Source organism: Carya illinoinensis, chromosome 7 (assembly GCF_018687715.1).
Source record: "Carya illinoinensis cultivar Pawnee chromosome 7, C.illinoinensisPawnee_v1, whole genome shotgun sequence".
In the NCBI taxonomy this organism is placed as follows: Eukaryota; Viridiplantae; Streptophyta; class Magnoliopsida; order Fagales; family Juglandaceae; genus Carya; species Carya illinoinensis.
The window spans coordinates 31,139,063-31,166,890 of NC_056758.1; the positions used below are offsets into that span (position 1 = coordinate 31,139,063).

The window sequence follows — 27,828 nt, forward strand, 5'->3', positions numbered from 1 at the left end:
TATCCTAAAATCATGAATATAATTGGCCGATAAGTCATTTTGTCCTCCATACATAACTCATTCAAAAAAAACATGGAAAATACAAACATAAATTATTCATCTATTGACCAAGTAAACGAATATTCCAGGATAAATTCGAATTTAAATAATAAAAAAGGAATAAATTGGCTGTCAATCGCCTTAAACGTGTCGCAGAAGGCGTCACCCCTGACGCCAACCTTGACACCACCACCCAAACAACCCTACAATATTGCCTTACTCGCTCAAACCTGCACACGTTTTCCCCTTTAAAACCACCATCATCTTTCATGTTAACCTTCTTTCGCCTCACATCTCACCCATTCGCTTGATTTCTGCCTCCTCTACTCCTTTCTTCACCAAATACCTTTTAAGCTTTACGAGATCTGTCTTCCCAGCCCCCTGATTGTTCGATTCATCTTGCCATAGCTATTCGTGTTTTCCGATTGGGGTTCTAATCTGAGCCTAATCTTTGGGATTTGATGCCAACCATTCGGGTTTAGGTTTCGATTTCGCCGATGAAGTTAGATTTTCTGTGACATCTAACGTCCTCATGCGTCGCGTTCGTTTGCTCCACTCGTTCTCGGTTGCGTTTCTCTACTGGTTCTACGTTTTCTCATGAATTAATTCCCGATCTGAGCAAACAATTTTATCAGATTGACTGTCATTGATTTATAGGTAGCCTAACTGTTAGAACCCTAATTTCTGTTTGTTTCACAAATTTCTGATCCAACTTCGTTCAATTAATAAGTAAGAGCGCCGTTTTGGTAATTTCCTTTTGAGGGGAATATATTGATGGCTTCGGTTCAACGATCTGCGAGTTCCGGATCCGATGGTGGTGACCCGAGTCTTGCGACGGTCGACGAGAGGAAGAGGAAGAGGATGCTGTCGAATCGCGAATCGGCTAGGCGGTCACGGATGAAGAAGCAGAAGCAGATGGAGGATCTTACGAACGAGACCAGCCGGTTGCAGATGGCGAACAGCCAGCTGTTGCAGAGCATCAGCGCTAAGGAGCAAGCCTACGTGGCGATCGAGTCCGCGAACAATATCCTCCGGGCCCAAGTCATGGAGCTAACCGATCGCTTGCGGTCCTTGAACTCGGTGCTTCAGATTATAGAGGAAGTGAGCGGGTTCTCAGTGGATATTCCAGAGATACCAGATCCGCTGATGAACACGTGGCAGCTCCATCATCAGATGCAGCCGATCGTGGCGTCCGCCGACCTGTTTCTGAGTTGATAGATAATGATCCACCGGCTCGGCCCTTTGGTGTGAGTCATTTTGTATTCTAGCTTGATGTGTGTCGTTTGGACTGAAATAATGGAGTGCACCGTGTAGCTTAAACTTGTTTGTGGGTGTTGTTTAATTTGATCTCCTGTTTGGTATGTAAAAGTAGTTGTTAATTGTATTCGTTGTGTTCATACATCACAATGCAAATGTGATGTTTCTTTTTCAATGATCTGGCGTGGTGTATTTCGAACTTTCAATTCAATATGCTTGTCTAATCTGGCATTACAATTGTCAATTGGTATATCATATTCAGACGACTCGAGCTTATTACACTCAAATTATATCCTTGAAGTTCAATTCAAGCTCAAATTCTGGTCCCTATCAACTGATCCTGAAATTCCAGAATGAAAAGGTTTAAGGTTTAGTGTCATAATTTTAGAAGAGGGTTTTAACTTTCCAGTTTCAACCCACAGATGACAAAAGGATAGACCCAGTTTACACTTTCCACCATGTTTTTCCTTGTCGGTTGGGTAATCCGATAGAATGTAATAATGATGCCAAATAGAAACCATGAACCTAACCTAGCCACTTTTGGATTAAACTGTGTTCTATCTGTGAAAGAACAATTGCAAGGACAGGGACAACCTTATCTGTATTTTGACTCGTGGGTAAGCACTACTCCAACAATTACGTAAGCGACTTCTTCGGCTGTAGCTGTGAGACGCATCCAGTCAATATACAACATCCCGATTCCCATGTAAAGCCGATTTGAAATTGTGGAAAAAGTGTCCCATCATCTCATCACTTTATCTCTTTTACAGAATCTACAGAAGAAATTCCACAGGCCGCCCGCCAAACGTGGGAGATGGGATTTGGGTGAGAACTGTAAACATACCCCGCTTTGTCACGACATCTAGAACACAATAGCGTTGACATGACTTACACCTGGTGATGTGATTCCAGCGATTCCACCCCCATCGCTTTTTACTTTTTTAAGATATTTAAATTTGGACGAAAAGAAGAATTGAGTTAATTTAGATTTTTTATAAATAATAATAAATTAAGATAGTAAAATAATTTTTATAGTATATATTTAATATGAGTTTATATTTATTTAAATATTAAGATGAGTTTAGATTTATTTATAAAAAATTAAAAAAAATTGTCAGTTTTGCATGTAAAGAGATGTTGAGTTAAAAAAAATGATAAGTCTCACGTGTAATAAAGTTTTGAATTGAGATGAATTTAGTGATTTAAGAATTATGTGTTTAGATATTAAATTTAATTTAAAATTAGACTGAATTGAATTGATTTCAGTACACTCCAATAATCAAACGGGCCTGAATGACATGGTTCTACATTGACAGTTAATAAGAAACGAAGATAGAAATATTATATCCCTTCATGAAGGATATCTCAACAAGGGAAAATAACTCATCTACAGCCATTCAAATTTGATTGAAGAAATTAAAAAGGATTTTCTTTAATCAATAAGTAAGGATTTTATTGATGAGGAAAATAGGCATAACTCAAGTGCTATCGAAAATCTATTAGAATCCGTTAGGGGAATAAAGTATTATATAAGAACATTTTAAGCTCGGGATATTGACAACATCTCTCATTTCTCTCCCTCCAAAGGCACTATAATAGACAAATTGAAACTATCTTCTAAATTGCTGCAAGATGTGAATTCAACCACATTTATCGTAATCGCCTAAACCAACCCCATTTTAACAAGGAAATCACAACATAGGATCTTGGAGACTTCACAATTAAGTAATAAATGGTCAATATGCTCTGTACTCTTTCTTCACAACAATGGTAATGTTTCGTCATATTGTCTGGAGTAAGGATCTTTCCTAATGAGGCCGACAATACCCAAAAAAAAAAAAAAAACATTTTAGGAGCTTTAGGGCTTTTTTCAACATTTATAATATCTTATAATTCTGTAAATAGTAGTAAAATAATTTATAAATAATTAAAAACTGGCTTAAGTTAAGATGTTTTATTGAGATTCGGAAAATAAGATAAAAAGTTAAATAAAAATATTATAAAGTTAAAAAATTTTCTAAATATAATTTTTGTTTTGAAATCTAAAAAAAAATTGGATGCTTTTTTCTATTTTTTTTGGAAGTTCAAGAAATTGTATTGAGTTTTATGTTTGGATAATAATTAGATAAAAATGTTAAAGATTTGAAATTGAAAATTATTTTGTACTTGAGTGATATTTAAGAATAAAATTATGAAAAATTTTGAAAATGAGTTTTGCTACTTGCAAGCGAATTCGCGTACTAATTTGTATACCAATACTAATGTCTTTATATTTAAAATTCAAATTAGCACTTTTTTCAATAAAGTATACTTTATGATCAATCACATTGAATGTGTGCACGTATTGGTGCTTAGAATCGCTTACAACTAGATTTTTCCTTGAAAATACCTCATTATCCAAAGAGTTTTACTATGTATAAACAAAGTTGCATACTAATCTGCGTACCGATACTTATTCTTTCATATTTAAAATTTAAATCAGTACTATTTTTAATAAAATCTAATTTTTGACCAATCATATTCAATTGGTGTACATATTAATGAATAATTATGCTTGTAACTAGATTTTTTCTTATCCAAAAAACCCTTAGGGGATGCTTTGAGAATGACATAATATGAGAATTTTGTAAATAGTTGTAAAATTGTTTGAGTGAATATATTTTATTAGATTTTGAGAAATGATAGAAAAAGTTTAATAAAAATATTATAAAGTTAAAATATTGTCAGAATATAATTGCTTTATTTTTATTTTTGTTTTTAAATTTGAAAAAATAGTATTATTTTTTGTGTTTTACTTGTGAAAGTTATAATGATTAGGTGATCATTAGATGAAAAAATTTGAATATTTGAAATTAAAAAGTATATATGTTTGAGTAATATTTTGGAAAAAAATTATGAGATATTTTGAGATAAGATGAAATAAAATTTGATTATTTTCCAAATAATCCCTTAGAGCCTAGGAAACATAATCATTCTCATATATTCTCATACTACTTTACTATAATTTACTATTATTAACAAAATATTCACTATTATTTCGTTACTATTCATATATTATTTCATTATTATTCATAAATATTATTAGTATCAAGACGTGTCATTAGTCTTAGTATCCAAAAGAGCCCTTAGGCCCTGTTTAGACGTCGAGATGGTGGCCTTAACCCATCCCGTCTCATCTTATCTTAATATTTAAATACTACTCAAATATAAATATTTTAAAATTTTCAACTTTTTAATCTAATAATTACTTTAATCATTATAAATTTTCTAAACTCACAAATAAAAACACAAAACAAAATTCAAACTTTTTTCAATTTAGTAAAAGTCTAAACTCGGTTGTCGGACCATGAAGCTGGCCTTTTGAACAACAGGCCGAAAATGGGTGAATGAAGGTGTTAGACCTCATAAAAGAATAGGCCGAATGAGCCACAATGGGCTTGCGGATGAGTTTGAAAATGAAAATGAAGTATATTAATCAATCTTAATCTGACATCATTATTTTTTAATTTGGACCATTTTTTTCCCTCTAATTGAATCTCTTATTTCTATATATATTTACCAAAGAAATTTGATAAATAGAATCTATTTATTGAAATACGTATGATCTGTTCTTAATTATATATAAAACGGGAAAAAAAAAAGGAACAAATTATGTTATTACAGTTCAAGGTCAAATTAATGAGCCATTGAGATTCAAGAAGATTAAGGTTTCATTGAATGAATGAGTAATGATTACACAAACCTGATGTTAAAAATAGATTCTATAAGAAAAATAATTTTTTATGCTATTTCATAATAGAATTTACTTTTTTTTTAAAAAAAAAAAACGTAGAAGACTCAAATCTAAAACTTGTAATTAATAATTTAATATTTATGGCTTGTTTGGATTTAGAGATGATATGGTTTTAGATAAAAATTAAATAAAATATTATTAGAATATTTTTAACAATATTTTATTTAATATTATTATTATTTTAGAATTTAAAAAACTTGAATTAAGATTTGAAAAAGTTAAATTATTTATTATATTTTATATGTAAATTTAAAAAAATTGTAGTAACGAGATGAAATAATATGAAACACTTTTTAAATTTAAACTAATTTTTAAAAATAGTTTGGATTTAGAAATTAGATAAGATAGTTTTATATGAAGATTGAACAAATTAATATTAAAATATTATTTTTTAATATTATAATTTAAAAAATTAAATTATTTATTATATTTTATATAAAAATTTAAAAAAAATATATAATAATAAAATAAGATAAAATAAAATAAAACAAAACGTTTTTAGAATCTAAAAGTTCTAAATATTAGTTTCATATATATCCCATTATGGTATCGTCTAGAGCTATAAAATATCTTCGAGGCATGTTGACAATATCGAGCTACGCGTCGCTTTCTTCTAAAGAAGGAAAAGAGCAGCGGATAGCATTTTTCCCATTAAAAGAATGGCCTTTCTTTTACTCAACATTTTGGGTGGCTTGCACGCACCACTCGGGTCGCTTGAATTTTCAGCCAATCGGCGCGGTTGTTTTTGTTTTTGTTTTTTTCAAGAAATTGTTATCATTTATTTATTAAAAAAATTTACATATATTACCAGATATATGCAGAACTATGTCAAGCTATATCAATCATTATTTCATAAACTAATTAATACATTTAAAGTTCTATCAATATACTATTTTTTTTAACTAGTATATAGTCTTTATTATTGCTAGTTCTTTCTATAGACAAAAGTTCAATAGACGACATTCAACATAAACAGAAACTCAACCTTAGACAAATATTCAATAGACAAACTCATTTTTTAATTTTTATTAAATAATAAGAAAAATAGTAAGATAGATGCAAAAAATGATAGATTACAGTTTGGACCAATTTCGATATATTTCAGAATCTATGACGACGTATGAAGGTAACACATTTGTCTCTTTTTAGTCACAAAAGTCAAATTTGATGGTGGCGATTCCAGTGATTTGGCATGTATGACGAGAAGAGATGTCGGAATGGGTGTCACGTGAGGATCACACGTAGTGATTTTTGCAGAACCGCTACTATCCTTTGAATGATTTGCGACCTGAGAATCTTATTGTACTAATTATGTCTCTCGAGAGTTGTTGAAAAATTATAGATTTTTTTTTTTACTATTAAAGAAACAAAATAATTTTTTTTTAAAAAAAAGAATTACTTTGATAAACAAAATGGATAGATGAAGAAATGAGGAAATGGGAGGGAGAAGGAGGAGGAAGCCTCCAACGGAAATCAGATTTGGAGGCTTAAGCTACGTTTTGATGTTGAGTTGAACTTATTTCTTTATAAATAATAGTAAGTTGAGATAGTGAAGTGAGTTATATGAAGTTCATCTAAGATGAGGTTTAGTAATTCCATAAATTTTATCCTAAATTTTACTAATATTTTAAAAACTTCATACATCTCATTCCCTAAAAATTCATCATCCTTTAAAATATTGTTTCTGTTGTAAATCTATCAAAATAGAGAGAGAGTTTCAAAGATAGAGAGAGAATGAGAGAGAACCATTATCATTTATATGTATTAATTTAGAAATATTTCCATATATATAGGGGTAAAAAAGTCTTAATTAACTACTATGACTTGGTCAATTACAATGGCTAAAGGTCATACAATACAAGCTGATTTATAACACTTTCCCTTTGGATGATCATATTTAAAGAATATGCCTCGTTAAAATCTTGCCAAGGAAAAACTCTGTGGAAAAAAATCAATGACGAAGGAAAAAGAGTACAGTATTCATGTGTACTGTCGAGTGCTTTAGGATTGTCTCATTAAAACCTTGCAAAAGAAAACTCAGTGGGATAAAACCTTAGTAAAGGAAAAACAGTACAATTAGCACAAGTCTTCAATACATTACTTCCCCTTAAAAGTGCATGATAATAGGTCTTCAAATTTTCACATTCCAATATTCTGCATAATCTTCTTAAATGTTGCAGTTGGTAATGTTTGACATCAATTTCACATTTCTCCTAATGAATTACAATGATCACCTTATGTGGATCTGAAAGACAACCTGCATCTGTATATCCAACTAATTGTGGACTTGATCCATGTTAATAAAATAATCACATATTCAGGGTTTCAATTGCACTAAGATAAGGTACTTCAGGACCAAGAATTTCTTCATCGTCTTCACAAGGACGAAATGGATCTTTCTGCTCATCAAATGATCAAGTAACCATTGGAGTACTCAGGAGATGAGTTTTGTTCATATAAAAGTGCTTCAATACTTTATAGTAAAAGGCCTTTGCGTTGATGCATCTCAATATTGTGTACCAACTTTTTAAATGATGCAGTTGATGATATTTTGGTAAATAAATTCACCATATTAATTCAAGATTATTAAATTCACTACTCTTCTAGAGTTGTGCTCTTCTGGAGTTCTTGTAAATAATAGTTAGTAGAGAAGTCATCAAAATTAAGCCGCTAACCTCTTTTTTTCAATAAAAAAGGTGGCCAGCTTTTTAGATCAGACAAGCATCTCAAGATTTTTTAACTCCTTTGTAACTGTCAGGCGCTGTAGAGCTATAATGTTACATCTCTTGTCTCTTGTAGAGAGATACTTCACGAGAGATATTGTGAAATAATAGAGATGCTTTGTTATAATTTTCTCTATAAAATAGATATTCAACTCATCTTTATTGGCATATCATCTTCTTCACTTTTTTTGTAATCATATTGCATTCTTATTCTACAATCTCTTTCTGCATTCTTACTCTGTAATGGTTCAACAATCTTCTCATGCCCAATATATGAGGTATTCTGCACCTCGTTCATAAGTTTTTCCTACTTCTACCATAGGTACTACAATGCTATACAATAATGATCTGACTAATAAGTAAGATAATGAAGCTATCTATGAGCTTGTTAGTCTCGGTACCCGATACTCATAATCTATTGTTGCATTTTCTCAGTGACTATAATCTAAAACTTGTGGGGTTGACAAACTCCACGAGAATATTTCTATCATTCAGCGACTTCTTCTAGAGTCCAACTGAAGATAGAAGCAATAAAGTAAGAGAATAAGAATTTAAAATCCTTGTTTAAATCTTTTTTTGATTGCCTACTCCTTTAGATAAGGATGCCATGCAGATTCTTGAAAAACAATAGCGTTTAAAGAATGAGGCGAAGAGCCTTAAATTTCTGTAATCTTGTTTCGAGATAATAAAATAATATTTCACAAATATTCATATATGTGTTTCTATCTTCTGATAGATATTCTGTGTACTCTATTTTATTTCTTTTTTAATAATGTACACTTCTTACAAAACTGTAATATGAATCTGAAATACTAATTGTATTTAAGAGATGGTATTTCAGAACTAATAATATCATTCATCTCCCCCTTGAAGCCGCAAGGGTTTCAGATTTATATTTTAAATATGTGCAGTTTTCATGAGCTCTCCTAGAGCCTCAATGACATTTAAATCATCTATATAAACTGCAATAATAGCTTGTTCTACGTGCGTTTGGATTGTTTTAGATCATATAAGGATTTTTGAAACTTGATAGAATACATATTTCTATATGTATTCAGATTAGAAGTTTCAGGCATTTTCTATTCTTCATGGATTTTCATATATATATATATATATCATGATCCAATAATTCATATAAATATGCAGTTAATTATGCATATCCAAACTCTCCATAATTTTCAAACTAATAAAACTCTCAATATAATTTCAATCACTTTAAAAGCATATCAATATTGTTTCTGCGAGAAACTGAGTCGTGATTTATATATCACATTTTCAGATTAAAAGTTTCAGGTATTTTATATCATTTATATAAATATCCACTGATATTCAACAAGTATCACCTCTTTAGGTGTTTGGATTTCGAGTCCATATGTATCACATTTTACTAATGATATCAATTCTGCAGGAATTGTCTGCAAAAAACTGACTCGTAATTTATATATCACATTTTTATTTCCTTTATATAAATACCCACTAATATTCAACAAGTATCACCTCTTTAGGTGTTTGGACTACAAGTCCATATGCATCATATTTTACTAGTGATATCAATTCTGTAGGAATTGTTTCTTTCAAATTTGACCAATATTATATGTCGGTATTCTTCGATGGTTCTTGATTCACTTTTTCTATTACTTCTAATAATGTCAATTGCCATCTTATATGGAAATACGTTGTTGACAACGATTTTATTTCTATCCATAATTTCTCCAATATTCGTAAAATGTATCGAGATCTTGTTATTTTCAGGTACCTGTTCCTCTTCAAGAGAAGACATTTCATGAAAAACCTCTTCAGGAGACACTCTTCAGGAGGTTTATACTCTTCAAGAGTTTCTATGAGAGAATTTTATACAGAAAATTTGGATGGACTTTATTGTTTGTTTTGTGGGCACGGCCAATTCAAGAGCACTAAGTTATTTGTGCTTTTCTATTTCGAAATATTTTATCTTTTGTATCAATAAGTTTCACATGCTTTTAGACATGTCTTATGTTTATTAGACTGCTAAATTTCTTAACTGTCCTACGGGGACTTCAATCCTTATTGGAATTTTAGCAGCTAGAATATGAGACATTTTTATCTTTATTGCATCCAAAATTTAATTATCATCTGAACTTCCAGTTCACCTATGATAATCAAGATAACGTTGAATTATTTCATTTTATTTGCTTCTAGCAAATTTTTGTTTTAACTCCTAGTGGTATTTATAGTAAAAAAATCTTCTGATTCTTTTATGGACGTCTATATGAAAATTATTCGACTTATCGTAATTAATTTTGAATGATTAAGATAATTATGAAAAGATACAAATATTTTAAATTATATCACTTTTGATGCATCATAATATTTGATTCAATAGTTGTATAATATCATTTCAAAGAGAAAGTTGGTAGTTTTTCCAGTACAAGCTTCTGGCCTGAAAGTTGGTAGCACTCGATATTGCTACTTTAGGAGCATACTCGATATTGCTACTTCAGGAGCACATTCGATACATTCATTTTAAACACATCATCAATAATTCATAACAAGTATAAAAAATAAAATAAAACTTGTATATAAATTATGTGAATAAAAATTAATCACAGATATAATTGAAATGTAAATTATGTAAATTTAATTCGCCATAGATATAACTGAGATGTAAACTATTTGAATAAACATAGAATTTATCAAATAATAATAATGAATATAATCATTAATACTTATTTTGGGGATTGTAAATAATATATTAAAAAACTTACTTGAAATAAAAGACCACTAGTTTCAAAATTAGTAATGAGTAAGTTCTAATAAACTTACTTGACCTGTCTAACGTCATCTTTGATGGAGATATAGTTGTAGATATAATAATGGTTTTCTATCTTCTTGCTAGCCAACTTGCAAAACTTTGTTAAATATTCTTTAATACTTATCTTGAAGATTGTAAATAATATATTGAAAAACTTACTTGAAGTAGAAGATCGGTAACTTCAAAATCATCAGATCCTTAGAGCGTGCTTTTCTGCCATTTTTTTTTTCTTTTTCAACGTATGAGATTCTTCCCACAACATGAAATCACTAGTTGTATAAGAAGTACTGCAGTTAAAATTCTCATCATTCCTATTCGAACTTCCTGTTTGTGTCACTGTAAATATTGACCTATCTGAGTTAGGAACCGACATTTGATTAAAACAAGACATGTGACTTATAGATGTAGTTATTGGTGGGCAACAATCAACAATAATAATAATTTGTCTTCTTCCAAGCCACTTTTAAAGACTTTGTTAAAAAGTCTTAAGAGTCTTAAAGTCTTATCCCTACTAAGAAAAGGGGGGCAAAAGGGGTCCCAAGGAGTGGATGGTTGGTTTACAATCTGTAGGAATCTATCAGCTTTCCGTGCAAAAAGGCCAAAAATCCCCAGTAGCCACAATGGCTCAGGCAAGTCTGAACTGAAACACACTCACAACACAGCAAAAAGCCGTGAGTTGAGGAAAGATATTAGGGAGGAGGGGCTACAAATTATGGAATGCGAGAGCAAGCGACAAAGTTGTCCAGCCTATCAATGCAAACTGTACTGTTGAGGGAGAGTGTGTTCTTGATGAGTCTCCTATTGCCAAACTTGCCAACCATGACCCATCTGTCATCAAGGCTTCTCCAGCTCCTGACCCTGATTCTGATCCTGACCTAGGAATCGAATATCCTGAGCCGCTTTCTGATCCTGAACCGGACCCTGAACCCGAAACAGAATATCCTGACCCGGACTAAGACCCGGATCCCTGCAGTGTGGTTGACTTCATTGGTGTTGGATCTTTCATAGATTTCTGACTGGGAGAGGAAGGACAAAATGTCACAGTATAATCCACACCGGAACACGTGAACGTACTCGTAGCCTCATCGTAGGCGTAGCTATACGATCTCGGACAAGCAGCCTTGAACATCTCAGAGTACACTGACAGCCTACACGTGGCAGGTGTAGCATAAGAGCCGCTGCAACAGTACTCGGGGCTTCCAAACGCTTCGCACGCACTCTTGCATGCGTCCCCGCCACCAACCCTCAGCTCTGATGGACATTGTTGGTTCAGATCCGTGACGCAACCAGTGGAAGCGCAGACACTAGCCTCACAACGAAAGCCATGAACGCAACTCGATTCCAAAACCAAAAACAAGCATAACAATAAATAAACGGGTTCACTCAAACTGCAGTGAACTGTAGTGACGTTAAAAGGGATCTACAAGCTACGACAGAGGAACGATAAAGTCCAAGATACAAGCTGAAGCGGTGGAAGTGTCTTTGTCGCGTAGACGATGAGTCACGATTCTCAAAGGTGTGGAGAAGAAGAATCCTCTTTTTCTTTTTGTTTCTTGTGGGTCTGGAACTCGATCTGAGAGACGACCAGCTCAGGCTCGAGGTGTTGGCCATGCTTGATCGGATCAAGAAAGAAATCGTGCTAGATCATTTCGAGCTGAAGAATATCAGCCATGGAAAACCCACGTAGCTGTATTTTCACGAACAGGATTGGCTGTGCGACGGTAAGGACCGAATCACTTGTTCTGCATGTATCAGTCCTTCCTCCATGGAGGCACAGACAGACCCCTGCTCTTGAAAGATCTCTTCACCAATTTCTTCATATTTTTCAAAGTCCTGGATCCCGGCAAGCATGCAGCCGAAGGAAGATTTTTCATGCATCGTACTGATAACGTGTTGTAAATCTATCAAAATAGAGAGAGGGTTTCAAAGATAGAGAGAGAATGAGAGAGAGCCATTATCATTCATACATATTAACTTAGAAATATCCCCATATATATAAGGGTACAAAAGTCTTAATTGACGATTACGACTTGGTCAATTATGACGACTAAATGTGGTCATACAATACAAGCTGATTTATAACTTATTCTTTCTTTATTGTTTTTTTTCTCTCACTTCAATTTATAATCTTAACAACTATCTATTTTGTCTTTTTCTTAAATTAAGAAATATTAGCTTATACATAAATTTAAAAGAAGATGATTTATTTTTCGCAAACTAGTATGGAAATAGTCACAAAAATATTATAAACTGCATAATAATTAATATTTGCCTCTCAAAATAGTCAAAAAACACAAATTACATGTTAGATGAATGGAAAAAAATTATAATTACATATACTTAAAATGACCATAATTCAACCCTAAAAGTCTATTAAATGTAAACATGATTATTCAGAATTTTTTAAAATAAATTGCAAAAACAAAAAGCCACAACATCGAAATCTCAATAATCAAACTCGTTTTCTCCAATTTCCTCTTATGCCTCTCCAATTCAATTTCAAGTCAATGTCTAGCGGTTTGGATGTTCATTAAGGGTTGTATATTATAAAGGTCGGTTTTTGACCGATGAATTATCTTCTTGCCATATGCTAGTATTTTAGGATCATACAAACAGAAAAATTCGCAAGCCTACCCAACTTGCATAGGTGACAAGTAGTAAAATTGTCATCATCCAAGGTACAGCAATAATGGTATTAAAATGTGTAACGAAAAAGATTTCGATTTTTATCTCATAGTTTACACACCCAAAAAAGCAGTACCTTTATTATCCTCAGTATGAGTAGTTCATCGACATGCTTTAATACCACAATAACATATTGGGTATTCATACTGATGATAGTTTATTGACCATGAAATATTGATAGTGCTACTGTAATAGCCTGTTAGAAATTTAATTGTAGAATTTCTATTGGTTTTAGTAATCTCGTGAAGATCCCATAAGTTTTCAAGAATCCATTAATCATATAAGTTTTAGTCTAACCACATAGTTAGTGTTATTACTCAATATGGCATTAGAAAGTGTGGAATGTCCAAATTAAGTTAGAAAAGTTTAATTGAACACCTTAGCATTGATTTTGGCCAAGTAATTTCATCCCCTATATGGCTAATCAGATGTTTTCAAGAGGATCTAGAAGGTTCTAGGAGAAAAAAAATTAAAGAGCTAGCTTACTATTCCAAGTCTATACTCTAACATTAGAAAATATTTTGAGTTGATATTTGTGGATATTTTTAGGTAAAAATATCATGAGCTGATTTTTTATGGATATTATTGGGTAAAAATATTTTGATCTGATATTTGTAGATATTTTTGGGTAAAAATATCTTGAACTGATTTTCATGGATATTATTGGGTAAAAATATCTTGATCTGATTTTATGGATTTTATTGGGTAAAAATATCTTGAACTAATTTTTGTGGATATTATTGGGTAAAATTATCTTGAGTTAAGTTTTGTGAATATTATTGAGTAAGAGAGACCAACACTCAACTCTCACTTCAGCCTCATCATCTTCCATATTTTGTGCATAAATACCACCAGCCACTCCCACGAAATCATCTTTCTTTACACTTTTCATTGAAATAACACCAAACACTTTCTCGGACAGCTTTTAGGTGTTCTTTTGCACGCCCATTTCGAAACTTTTGTAAGTGTTTTATCATAAAGTATCCTTCATACAAGTTGTTCCTTTTTTAGTCTAATCTATATGGATATCTTATTTGTTTTGTTTGAAAATCATTTGGTTAGTCAAATATTGTTTAAACTCTAGAAAGATCATTCTGGGAGATAAACTAGAGAATATGTTGTATTTTAGATTTTTTGACCAAACTAATGGATAGATCTTGGTCCGAAATTTTTATGGAGTATTGTTAACATATGTATATGATTGTTGGCTTAGGATTTGTTGCATGATTAAAGATTTTGATGAAATATTTTCTTAGATTTAGAAACTTAGAAACTGGAAGAGGAAAAATAGTTTCTGTTTTGAGAAAATTTAAATTTTTGGTGGTTTAAACCTATTCCAATGGTTTTGATAATTTTATTGGAGGATCTTAAGTCTCTTATATACATATTAGAATATTATTTTACAAATATTTGATGTTAGTTTCAAAGATATGAAATATTATGCAAAGAGATATTCGGATAGGCCAAAGTGTGGATGTTTTTGGCTCAATTTATGTTTTGGTTAATATTTAACCATGTGATCTTGAATTAGAAACTTATATATGTTTTAGGATATATTTTTAAATCATGTGACGATTTAGTTTGAAGATCACATATTTATAAGTCATAGATAAAAAAGTTAATCAAAACAAGTTAGAAACAAAAATAAATGGAAATAGCATATGAGAATTTCAGCCCTATAATATTTTAATAGTTGTGATTAGTTTTAAATTTTTCTAAATTGATATTTGAGTTTAGGATAAAATTTACATGAGCCATGTAAATTTTGGTGACTTTTAGAGTTAGCATGCAAAATCCTTAAGTTATTGGTAAAACGATCATTTTACTATATGTAAAGGGTAAAATGAAAATTTTACTCTTTAAATTAGTATTTTTCCATATTTTAAATTATTAGTGATTTAGTTCTAACTTTTAGAATCACTAATTACAATTCCTTGTGATCGCACTTGAGCTTTTATAAGAAATGTGGAGATCGAGGTAAGTTAGTTTTTAACTTACTAGCAGTCTACTGTGTATGTGTGCTAAATAAAGGAACTACAGTATATGTATGTGTGTTATCATATATGTCATATCATGTTCGCTGTTGCAAGCATGTCATGTTAAGTATGTTTCCGTTACATATAATATCATGTTATGAAATATTGTGTGTTATGTGCTTAAGTCATGTCACGATATAATCCTATCTCAAGCTGGTAATGTCTTTCAAGTTATGTTCAAGTCACGTTATGTTATATCAGGGTTTCTGTCATTTCGTATTCCAGTCACGTTTCATCTTGAGTTACATTCAATTTCGTAGAGTCCACAACAACTGTGGCATACGAAATATGAAGTCACAACAATTGTGACGTATACATTACGTGAGACACAATAATTGTGACACATAAAATATATGGGGCTACAACAACTGTAAAGTATGTATTTAACTGCATTGTGACACGTAAAATATGTGGGGCCACAACAACTGTGGAGTATGTATTTACACGTAGAATATATGGGGCCACAATAACTGTAGAGTATGTATTTAAACAGTTAAAGAATAAGTTTCAGATCACGTTCATGTTAAGTCAAGTTTCAGAATAAGTTCATGTCAGAATAAGTTTCAAATCAAGTTAATGTCAAGTCAAGTTTATTTCAAGTTTTAATTTAAGTTATGTCAGTTATATTATGTTGAACGTCAAGTTATGCTTTAATTACTTATGAAATTGATTATGCATTCCTGTTTTTACTGTCATTCATGCATCATTAGCTTGTGTGGAAGTTTTTTGTTAACTTACTAAGATTTGTAATCAAATTTCAGTTTGGTAGTTCCAACTACCATTCCCCCCGAATGGTAGATCTTGTTACAGGATTTGAAAGAGAATCAGGAGCTGACCAACTAGACACAGTTGATTGAGCGATGTCAATGTTAATATAGTAGTTAACGTAAATTACTACTTGTACGATGGAGTTGCATCTCCAGTACTTTTTTTATCATAACCATTTTGGACTAGTGTTGTAATCTTAATTGTTTAATGGGTCTTTATATATGAAGTATGTTTTAAGTATTTGAGATATTTTCAATTTGGTGCATAGTATTGCTAAAGAAAAAAAAAATTTCGCTGCGAATATCGCATAATGTTAGATGCATGTTAGGAACATTGCATCTTATATATCATGAACGGGGGTAGGTAACCTTGTGTTGCATGCCTCGACGCTTCAAATGTCCGTCCGATCCCAAATGGAATTTTGGGGCGTCACAGCTACTACTTGACCTAGGCATTGGATAGTGTCATCTTTGAGTATGCTTCAAGTTTGTAGACAAACAATGAGCATTTCCAACCACGATAGCCGAGTGGGTCAACAACCAATATCATACCAAATGATACAAAATGGAGAGTGTGGTTTTTCCATTGCCAGCTTAGGAATCGAATGGTAACATCTAGAAAATTTGGCCACCCTTTAATGGTAGTAACAACTAGTTGCCACTACTTATTGGCCATCCGATTTACCTAGCCATTGAGGAAATGGTTACAAATTTCATGTGTCCCCACTAGATTTTGTCATCATCATAATTGATGGGATTTAATTTACACATTATTTCTTTATCACAACATAACATAAAGTAATGAAACAAAATTAACCAATTCACATGTTCACACAAAGCAACAACCAAACAGCATGTAGGTCACAATATTGCTAAATAAGAGCATTCTCATCCGGTGCCTTTTATATCGAATGTATAAATAAATGGGATTCAGAATGGTGAAATATTGACAACATGCATAAGTGAGGAGCCCACCATTGAATGGCTACAAAACATCATCTGAATCCTGATTGTCTTTTGTGGAAAGTACCACAAATGGCAATATGGTCATCCGAGTGAGGATTACCCCGCCATATCGATGGGCCTCCATTAACACTTGTGAATTAACCTCGATTATAACACCATCATCACAACTTAATAAGAACCCCCTCCCCTAGAGATACCAAACACTGCAGATGACCCAACAATACATAACAAATTACCCCAGAAAGAGCAATGAAAATGCACATAGCAATCAAACTGCACATAAGCAATGACACAATACATAGCATTGAAATAACACATAAGCAATGACACAACACATAGCATTGAAATTGAAAAAAATTAATTGAAACATCATATTGTAATGGATCTGCACAGACCAACACAACAGATTCTCACAACTATTGAATGATGGAGGAAGCAAGAAAAAATTGAAGTTATACAAATTCTCACAACTACAAAATGATGGGTTTGTATAAAAAAAATTACAACTATACATATTCTACATATTCTCACAACTGCACAGACTAACTACAAATTCCCACAACTAAACAGATCAGACTTGTATATAAAAAAAATTCAAAAACAACACAACCAAGAATAATAACTAGAAAGCATACGGATGAGTTTGTGTGTTATGTGCAAATAAAATGAAACTATAGAGTGATTAGTTGTAGCCATAACATTAAAACTTGGTTGCCAGTCATAGAGGATCCCGATTCTCACAAAGTCTAGCGATGAAGGAAGCCAAAACATATTAGAAATGCCACAAATAACTTTGATCTAAACCACAAATTACAAAGATCTTAGTGCAAATAACAAAAGAAATCCACAAAGATTAGAGTTATTTCATAAATGGGAGCTAGGGTTTTGAGTTAGCAAGAATAGATCTTGAAATACATACAATCATGGAGGAAACCGACAGTGAGGGATATGAAATGCCATAAAGAAGCTCGGTGGCTAGCCATGGAGGATCCCGATTCTTATAAAGTCCAGTGATGAAAGATACCAAAATATAAAATGTGCGAGAGAGAATGAGGGAATCCAGCTATGGAGGAAATCGAAAATGAGGGATATGACTTACAAAATGATATTTGAGGATGAGGATGCACTTGATGGTGGCTGCATTGCGAGGGAGGGGCGATATGGATGAGGGCACCCAACCATCGAAGGGAGAAGAAATGCGGGACAGGAACCAAGTGGAAGATTTGGGGATGTACAGTCATAAACCTTTTTAGCATCCGTAAGTGTCATCCATATTTTAGAGATCGGGATGAAGGGAGGTTTTTTATGAAAACCCTAAATATTTTTCCAAAATATAAAGATAAATAGGATATGCGGTATCCATTATAAATGCTCCAAGTTAGCTACTTAGATGCCACATCAAGCAAAAAGCATAAGCGGTAGGGCTAGTAGCATTTTCCAAAGGTAATTGGCACACTTGTTTAAAGAGATATTTTGGAATTGACGTTTCAATGAAAAAAGATGTTTTTGACTAATTCATATTTTTAATTATTATTTTTATATAAAATTAACTAATTAAAATGCAAATAATATTAAATTACAAACACTATTTTAACCATAATTAAATTCTATAAAAAATAAAATTACAAGATGTTACGTTATAAAGTTAAATTAGTCAATCAGTTGTCGTTAGGAGTGAGATTCGGTCAGTCTAGACCGGAGAAACCGACTAGATTGAACTAATCCAAATTACATAGGACTGAGTTCATTCGGTCCAATCCCCGGTCTAGGAGTATTTTACTCCGGATTGGACTGGAACGAATGAAATTTTTTTTAAAGTATGTATTTTATTATTTATGTAAATAATTGTATATAATTAATTATTAATATATCTCAATATTACATAAGTATTATATTCTTTAATGTATAGTTATAATATATAATACTAGTATATATTAATATATTATAAGAATTATAGTATAAATTACAGTATATGTATAAATTGATAATAGTATCAGTATAGTTAACTTAATAAGTTAGAATTAAATCACTATAACTATATAGAATATTATTTAATATAGTATTACCAATTTATCACTAACATATAATATATTAGTAATACTACTAGTATAGTTATTAGTTATAGTATTAGTATTAAGTCTATAACTATATATATATATATATTTAGATGAATGTATTATTATATTATTTAATGTAATAATTATAATATATAATACGAATATATATTAATAAATAATAATTATATAATTCATTATGTAATTCTTATTTAATAAGTAATTTAATTTTAATTTAATATTTTAAATAAATTTTTTATTAATCGATTTTAAAAAAAAGATTGGACCAACCGGATCCGGTCCGAAAAAATGAATCACCTTCCCTGACCGGACCATGCTCAACAACTTGCCGTTGACAAATTAAACTGTCTATCAACCTGAACGGATGAACCCATCTTTTTAATTAAGTTTTGTTTACAAACAGTCCGATTGGATATACTGAACAAGTGCAAGTTGCGAAAGTACGACACCGCCCCAAAAGCATGAAGAATAAAGTGATGGTACAAGGTTACAAACAGCACCGCTCAGTACTCTAAAAACCAATGATGCGCCTGAACAAAGTCTATCATCGTAGCCTCTCTCTCCTTGCTCTCTCCGTGTCTGCTCCCTCCCCTCCCTTTTCCTTTTCACCTTCCTCTCTCTCCCTCTCTCCTCCCGCATTCCTCGCTCTCCGTCCCGGCAGAAGCGCCTTTGCTTCCCTCAAAACCGCCTCCACCATGACCTCCTCTCGATTCACCAATCTCGTCCCCATCAACGCTTTGGCCTGTGAAGAAAACGGCGAAGGTGCCTCCAACGGCGCCGTATCTTCTTCTTCTTCCAATACTGCTCCTAATGGAAATGAAGGTAATTTGAAATAGAACTTAGAAAATGGGCTTTTGGTTACTTGCTTTCGTTTCATTTTTTTAAGCAGTGGAATTGTTTCCGGGATGATGATAATTTGTTTAGTCAATTAAAGAATCTTGTTTTTGGTAAACACAAGAGCTTTTAAACTTGAGAATCTTTCTTGCTATACGGGTCTGATTGTAGAAGCGATAGTTTCTTTTGAGTTTTTAATTCCTTGAGTTTGATGATTTAATTTGGAACTTTCTCCAGCTCGCAGTCCCGTTGAACTTTTATTTCTTGCATTCTCGAACTAGTCTTGTTACTGTATTTCAATGGAATCCTATTGATTGTTCTGTATCAGCTATCAAGTTTGACTTTAAATGATCTTTGCAAGGAATGCTTCTTGCTGTATGGGTAGACGATGATTGTATCTAAAGTGGCTGACTTGGTATTTTGGATTCAAATTATGCAGACGAGTCGACACTGGGAGTTGGATATTGTCTTCCGCCACCGGAGATCAAGGACATCGTGGATGCTCCTCCGCTTCCTGCATTGTCATTCTCGCCACATAGGGATAAGATACTATTTCTTAAGCGGAGAGCTTTGCCTCCGTTGGCAGAACTAGCAAGACCGGAGGAAAAGCTGGCTGGTATTCGTATTGATGGAAGATATAATACTAGGAGTAGGATGTCATTCTATACGGGTATTGGAATTCATCAGTTAATGCCTGATGGTACCCTAGGGCCAGAGAAAGAGGTACATGGTTACCCCGATGGTGCGAAGATCAATTTTGTTACGTGGTCACTTAATGGTCAGCATTTGGCATTCAGCATCCGAGTTGATGAGGAAGAAAACACCAGTAGTAAGCTTAGAGTATGGGTTGCTGATGTGGAGACTGGGAATGCTAGACCTTTGTTTCAGTCGCCCAATATCTACCTAAATGCGGTTTTTGACAATTTTGTTTGGGTAAACAATTCTACTCTGTTAGTTTCCACCATCCCCTTATCCCGTGGAGGCCCCCCAAGTAAACCTTTGGTTCCCGCTGGCCCAAAGATACAATCCAATGAGCAGAAAAACGTTATTCAAGTTAGGACTTTCCAGGATTTGCTTAAAGATGAATATGATGAAGATTTGTTTGACTACTATACAACTACACAACTTGTATTGGCTTCTGTGGATGGGACAGTGAAGGAAATCGGCCCACCAGCTGTGTATACATCAATGGACCCCTCCCCAGATGGGAAGTACCTTTTGATTAGTTCAATTCACAGACCATACTCTTTCATTGTACCGTGCGGAAGATTTCCTAAGAAGGTTGATTTGTGGACAACTGATGGGAAGTTTGTTAGGGAACTCTGTGATTTGCCACTTGCTGAGGACATTCCCATTGCATCCAATAGTGTGCGAAAAGGGATGCGCTCTATCAATTGGAGAGCAGATAAGCCATCAACACTCTACTGGTACATATCTGAGATTCTATTAGTGTGTCTGGGGAAAAAGTAGCTGTACTATTTTGCGTTCCCACTCTATTTGGTAATTACAGATTATAAAATAAAATCAGTAGGATTTCATTTAGTGTTGTATAAAATAATGTAGAACAAGTTACAGGGATTTGTTCCACATCATTGTAAACATTCAGCTACTTGTTTCACTTTAAAATGCTTGGGTTTTTAATTTACTTTTAAAAAAATGTTTGGATTCCTCCTGACTGTTTTGAGTTTTTTTAGGGTAGAGACGCAAGATGGAGGTGATGCGAAAGTGGAAGTTTCGCCACGTGATATAGTTTATACACAGCCTGCTGAGCCACTAGAAGGTGAACAGCCAGCGATCTTACACCAACTTGATCTTCGTTATGGGTATGAATATGAGCTACATGATTGATGTTTTATCCACAGTTATCTTCTCACAAATGTCTGAAGCTGAAGTTGCTGGAAGAATTCTGACATTATTTGATCTCTGTTTTACTTATATGGCTATGATGTTTATCAAGAACTTGTTTTAGAGGACTTGCCAACCTCAAGAAGGTAGTAATGTAACATGGGTACGTGACGAGAGGTTTTGTACTTGTTGAAGATGTATTATGGTCCACATCAGTGAACTCAACTATTCCATAGTTGTGTATGTTTACATGTGTTTGATAATCATGCCTTAACCTGTCATATAGAAAAAAGTTTGATAACCATACATCGGCTGCTCATTCATGTTAAATTCTGGACCTTTACACTTTATGCCCAGGATAGTTGCTTGATGGTGTTTGTATGTAACTATCATATTGATGTGATGCCTTGGGCACTTTTTCTATTCCTAGACTTCCGGATCTTATAATACCTACCAAATCCAATGTATGGTCAGATGCTAGAGATAGTGGCCTTTCATGTCCATAGTCAAAGTTTCTGTTGGGCACGATAAACACAAAATATGCAATCTTAAAGCTGTTTGAGCCCTTTTTTAAATGTTTGTTACCTTTTCTATTATTACAGAGGCATTTCTTGGTGTGATGATTTGCTGGCTCTAGTTTATGAATCTTGGTACAAAACACGGCGAGTAAGAACCTGGGTGGTTTCTCCTGGATCTGAGGATTCTAGTCCACATATTCTATTTGATAGATCATCAGAAGATGTGTACTCGGATCCTGGCTCTCCAATGCTGCGGAGAACTCCCAATGGAACTTATGTGATTGCAAAGATAAGTAAGGAAAATGATGGAAGCACATATATTTTACTGAATGGAAGTGGTGCTACACCTGAAGGGAACATTCCATTCCTCGATCTGTTTGACATGTAAGTTTCTTAATAGTTCTTGTTTCTGGCGTGTTCCTTTCCAAAAGTTGATTGTTGGTGCCATAGGGTTCTAAAACAAATACTAACAGAAATACAGGCAACAAAGAACGAATATGGCAGAGTGACAAAGAAAAGTATTATGAGACTGTTGTTGCTTTAATGTCTGATCAGAAAGAAGGGGATATGTGTCTTGATCAGTTGAAAATACTGACTTCCAAAGAGTCAAAAACTGAAAACACCCAGTACTACATCCTGATCTGGCCGCATAAACAAGCATGTCAAATCACAAATTTCCCTCATCCCTACCCACAACTAGCATCATTGCAGAAAGAGATGATCAGGTATCAGAGAAAGGATGGGGTTCAACTTACTGCGACGTTATATCTGCCACCAGGCTATGATCCTTCGAAAGATGGCCCTCTTCCATGTCTGATTTGGTCTTACCCTGGAGAATTTAAAAGCAAAGATGCTGCTGGACAAGTTCGTGGTTCTCCTAATGAATTTGCTGGCATAGGTCCTACATCAGCCCTCCTTTGGCTGGCTAGAAGGCATGATTTATCCCCATTGTTTGCTTATACACTCTTTGGGTGTCTTTGGCATGTCGTCATTATTCTCTTTACCGTTGCTTGGTTTGAGTTTCTGGTTTGTTGTGTACATGATATACCAATTTCTGATTGCTCAGATACGTGCAGGTTTGCAATTCTATCAGGACCAACAATTCCTATTATTGGCGAGGGCAAAGAGGAGGCAAATGACAGGTAACTTGATTGAATGTTTTCAAGAATATACAAATAGTTTCAAGGACGTAGGATTCCATCCTAATCATATGATAAGATAAAATGCCTTCATGCGTTCATTAAAATTTTCATATGATTGATGACAAGGAAATTCATCATGTTTTTAACCAAATAAGAGAAAATGCATGAAGCACATTCCTCAACAACAATGGCAAGTTTGTGAGATGGAAGTCTTTAAAGCATGTTTGGGGTTGTGGTGGGTAATATAACTTTTAGCTTAAGACTTAAGTTGTAACTTATAGTTGTAAAGCTTAAAGTAATAAGCAATATTATTAAAAAGTTATTTACTGTTTGGTAACCATATGTCTAAAGCACTTTTAGACTTGTTATAGTTGTTTGAAAACAAATTAAAAAAATGCTTTTTGAGAAATAAACATAAATGGCCATTTGATTTTTTTAAAGATGAGAAAATGCTTCTATACTTACAATTTTATTACATAACCATATTTGCTGATGTGTCATCTACTGAAAATGACAAAAATGTTAAAATTCAAAATTTGAAATTCAAATTAAAATAGAAGATACTGATAAAATGGGATTGTCACTCAATATGATAAGACAAGGGCAAAGCTGTAATTTTTTGAAAGTTATATGGGTATTTCACCCATTGATTATTTTTAAAGTGTAACTACATTCCGAAAAATGTGGAAAAGTACATTTGAGGAAAAGTATCAATTTCTGAAATGCACTTTTTAGCTTTTGCTTAAACGTATTTAAAAAAATGTTAAAAGGTACTTTAATATGAATTAATCAAGCAACATAATTTTATTTTTAAAGTGCTTTTAAATCTATTTAAGCACTTTTTAAGACTTGCATTTAAGTCTATTTAAGCATTTTTTAAGATTCCTAACACAACCCCAAACAGACCCTTAGACCTCATTTGGTTACACAAATGAAATGAGATGTGATAAAAGTTAAAAGTTGAATAAAATATTGTTAGAATATAATTTTTAATATTATTTTTGTTTTGGGATTTGAAAAAGTTGAATTGTTTATATAGTGGGAGTTTAGAAAAGTTATAATGATTATATGAAATGAGATGATCTCATCTCATCTACCAAACCAAACCAAGCCAGGCAAGTGAGTGTGAAAAAACTTTTGCTGCAATGGGAAATTAAGTGAAAACTGTTGAGTGAAAACTGAAATTTCTTTCTCACCATTCTGACACAAAAAATAAAAAATTATGACCATTAAAGGCTAGATCATTCCCACCAAGAGACACACTCTAAACTTAGTATGAGAAAGCCTTTGTAGAGAGTGATTTGGAATGAGGTGAGAAGTTAGATTTTCCATTTCTAGCATCCACCTACATGCATACCACCACTATCTCCCTCATCCTCGTTTTGCCCAGTTCCTCCATCATCAGTCCATTTCCATTGATGCTTGAACCTCGTGCTGCGTATGCTGCTGTCAGGATTATTTTTTTCATCTGTTCTTTAAGGAATGACTCTCATATCTATCCTCATTAAACATGGGATCCTTTGCCCTTTTTGTCGGGAGTTGCCATTTGTTCATGCTCCCCAACTTGAGGGAGTGGAGATATTTAGCGCGGTCCTTTTCATGGTGTTTTAAGCTATTGGACGTGACCAATTTGTTAACTCTAATTCCCAGTTTTTGTCTTTTGTTGGAACAAATCGTATTGGGCATTTATAGAAGCATGGTTGTGCATGATTTTCTTTTCCAGCAATTCCACACTATTAACTTCTAGTTTCATGATCTCTATTTGAAATACCTTGAGTAGGTATGTAGAGCAGTTGGTTGCAAGTGCGGAGGCTGCAGTCCAGGAAGTTATCCAACGTGGAGTAAGCTGATTCATTTTTTATAAGAATTTTGTTTTTGTAATTTGAGTGTGAATTTTTGATCCAAAGCATCATTCAAATGCTTCCCTTGTTAAGGTGGCTCATCCAAACAAAATCTCTGTTGGGGGACATTCCTATGGTGCATTCATGACTGCAAATCTCCTAGCACATGCCCCTCATCTTTTCTGTTGTGGAATTGCTCGCTCTGGTGCTTACAACAGAACACTTACTCCTTTTGGTTTTCAGGTAGGACACTGATGGCATATATTTTTAACTCAACTGACTAGGTGCTTGTAGGTGAACCGTTTCTTTGCCCCTAGTGTCGTTTCTAAATTCTTGATAGTCTAGTGACTTCTTAGCTCTATTTGTATAGAATGAAGACAGAACTCTTTGGGAGGCCACGACCACTTATGTGGAGATGAGTCCTTTCATGTCAGCTAATAGAATTAAGAAGCCAATATTGCTCATCCATGGAGAAGAAGACAATAATCCTGGAACTTTAACGATGCAGGTAAAACAGGAAGAGAGAAACCTTTCTTTTCCTCTTTAGTTTGTTGTCATTCATGTTTGGTTCAACATTTTTCTTGCAATTCTATTAAGAATTGAATTATCCAAGTGTCCTTAATGGATTTTAACTGATTAGTTTCACTTTTTAAAATTAGTTTTTCGTAGTGCTGAGATTGAACCTATTCTCTGTGGCTAGCTCTTTTCTTGTTTACCTACTTCTTTACTTGCCACTTCTTTTTTGTTCACATTTTACTTGCACTCTTAATTTTGTATTTGGTATTCCCTGCAGTCTGATCGTTTCTTCAACGCACTGAAAGGTCATGGTGCCCTTTGTCGCCTAGTGATTCTTCCATTTGAGAGCCATGGCTATGCCTCACGGGAGAGTATCATGCACGTCCTCTGGGAAACTGATAGATGGCTACAGAAATATTGTGTGTCAAATAATTCTGATGTAAATGCAGATGTTGATCCCACATCTAAAGATGATTCAAGCAAAGGGGCTACTGATTCCAAAAGTGAAGCAGCTGCTGCTAGCGGAGGCGGTGGTCCAGAGGCGTCACATTTTGAATGTGAAGAACTTCATCCAAGGTCATCATTATGGTAATTTCTTGAAATATATATGGAGTAAGAAGAAAATATTTGGACAACAAAAGTAAGATAACAAAACTTGATAACCTTCCAAGGTCATGATTCTTCTCTGACGTATCTGTCAAATATGTTTTGAGTTGAGTTTTCAAGTCGTGTAAAATATAGAGGAAGGCCTCCACTTGTTTAACTCTGTATATCAATAATTTGTAGCCAATTGCATGATAATAATTTGCCATTAATACTTGTCTGCTCATACCTGGTTTGTGCAAACATAAGCCTCAAATACATTAGGATTGCATATGATTTATCCTAGTCCAATTTCGTTTAACCATGGTTCCTTACGTAAAATTCTTTGAACGATGAGGTGTAGATTAAATTGCCAATCGTTGGCCACCAGGTGGTAAAGCTGGAGCATGAATATGGTGTACAAATCGAAGTCAGACGACTTGGAACAGCGCAGACGGACATCAACTTTATGTTTTTGAACTCTGCTTCCGAAGTCTAACTCATAATTGAAACACAAAATGTCATTTGATCCAAGCTTTATGGCACCGAGAATAGTGAGTTGCTGGCAATAACTAAGTTGTGGATTACGGTATGTATTTTCTGTATTAGTTGCTCGTGCCCATAAAGCTTTTTGCACTAAATTATTTGTTGTCCAAGTGCATAAAAGCTCATTATTTCGCTAGAAGGTGTTACTAAAGGATTTTCTATCGGTTGTAGCATTCATCTGTGAATTTATCGTACTAGATTTGGCAGAATGAACAATAATTTCAATCTCTGTGTGTGTGTGTGTGTGTGTGTGTGTGTGTGTGTGTGTGTGTGTGTTGTGTTCATTTAAGTTTGTTGGACATATTACACGTTGGGTCGGGCATAGCAGTTGGGGTAATACCAACCAGCCAGCCAACTCCCAAGATAACGGGCGGATTATGCACCCCTTTGGCAGTGAATTGTCTAACTAAGATGGGCGGGTACCGAGTGGGTTATATGTCTATCCGTGAAACACTTGTCCGTCCTTTTTAACATGGAAAATGAGACTTCTTAAAGCCTAAACTATGAAACCAACCCTTTTAGGGCTTGTTCATCAACCTTACCACCTCTTGCGCCGTTAATTTCCAATCTCTTTAATTGCTCTCCTCTATAGGAAACATGGGCTGCTTGAACTCTGTTCGGCGGTTCCTCTGCCCCGCGGTGTGAGTGACTACTGAAGTTCTTAGGACTGTTTGGAAAGGTTCATATCATCTCATTCTCAAACATCATTCAAGTATTAACATTTTTTAATTTCAAATTTTTAAAATTTTCGACTAACCATTTACCAATCATTACAATTTTCTCAAATTTACAAACAAAATACAAAATAATTTATCTTTTTCAATTTTCAGAACAAATGTATTATTAAAAAATATATTTTAACAATATTTTGT

General features: G+C 33.5%; 2 protein-coding genes and 1 pseudogene across 5 annotated transcripts; 2 read left to right on the forward strand and 1 right to left on the reverse strand.

The window, feature by feature from the left end:
* The first annotated feature begins 220 nt into the window (after positions 1 to 220).
* On the forward strand, positions 221 to 1,527 carry LOC122317227 (bZIP transcription factor 53). The gene has a single exon (XM_043134200.1). The coding sequence runs from the start codon at positions 814 to 816 to the stop codon at positions 1,252 to 1,254; it is 441 nt and encodes a 146-aa protein (XP_042990134.1). The 5' UTR covers positions 221 to 813; the 3' UTR covers positions 1,255 to 1,527.
* Positions 1,528 to 11,306: 9,779 nt separating this feature from the next.
* Positions 11,307 to 12,481, reverse strand: LOC122316321 (annotated as a pseudogene).
* Positions 12,482 to 19,555: 7,074 nt separating this feature from the next.
* LOC122316010 (probable glutamyl endopeptidase, chloroplastic) lies at positions 19,556 to 27,183 on the forward strand. Of its 4 annotated transcripts, none has more exons than XM_043132419.1 (11): positions 19,556 to 19,954; positions 20,406 to 21,393; positions 21,661 to 21,789; positions 22,414 to 22,713; positions 22,803 to 23,261; positions 23,406 to 23,471; positions 25,252 to 25,312; positions 25,406 to 25,555; positions 25,683 to 25,820; positions 26,106 to 26,416; positions 26,775 to 27,183. In XM_043132419.1, coding segments are annotated over exons 1-11 (2,904 nt in total). In that variant the 5' UTR covers positions 19,556 to 19,653; the 3' UTR covers positions 26,776 to 27,183. The 4 variants fall into 4 exon arrangements, with proteins under 4 accessions (XP_042988353.1, XP_042988352.1, XP_042988351.1 ...); XM_043132418.1 differs by having other exon boundaries at positions 26,802 to 27,183; XM_043132417.1 differs by having other exon boundaries at positions 26,106 to 26,404.
* Positions 27,184 to 27,828: the final 645 nt, after the last annotated feature.

Excerpts from the sequence above, each read along its gene's own strand:
- LOC122316010 (XM_043132417.1), top strand. The coding sequence starts at position 19,654 with ATGATGCGCCTGAACAAAGTCTATCATCGTAGCCTCTCTCTCCTTGCT. Across the intron at positions 19,955-20,405 it reads TGCTCCTAATGGAAATGAAG|ACGAGTCGACACTGGGAGTT; the intron begins GTAATTTGAAAT and ends CAAATTATGCAG. Across the intron at positions 25,556-25,682 it reads TTACTCCTTTTGGTTTTCAG|AATGAAGACAGAACTCTTTG; the intron begins GTAGGACACTGA and ends CTATTTGTATAG.
- LOC122317227 (XM_043134200.1), top strand. The coding sequence starts at position 814 with ATGGCTTCGGTTCAACGATCTGCGAGTTCCGGATCCGATGGTGGTGAC.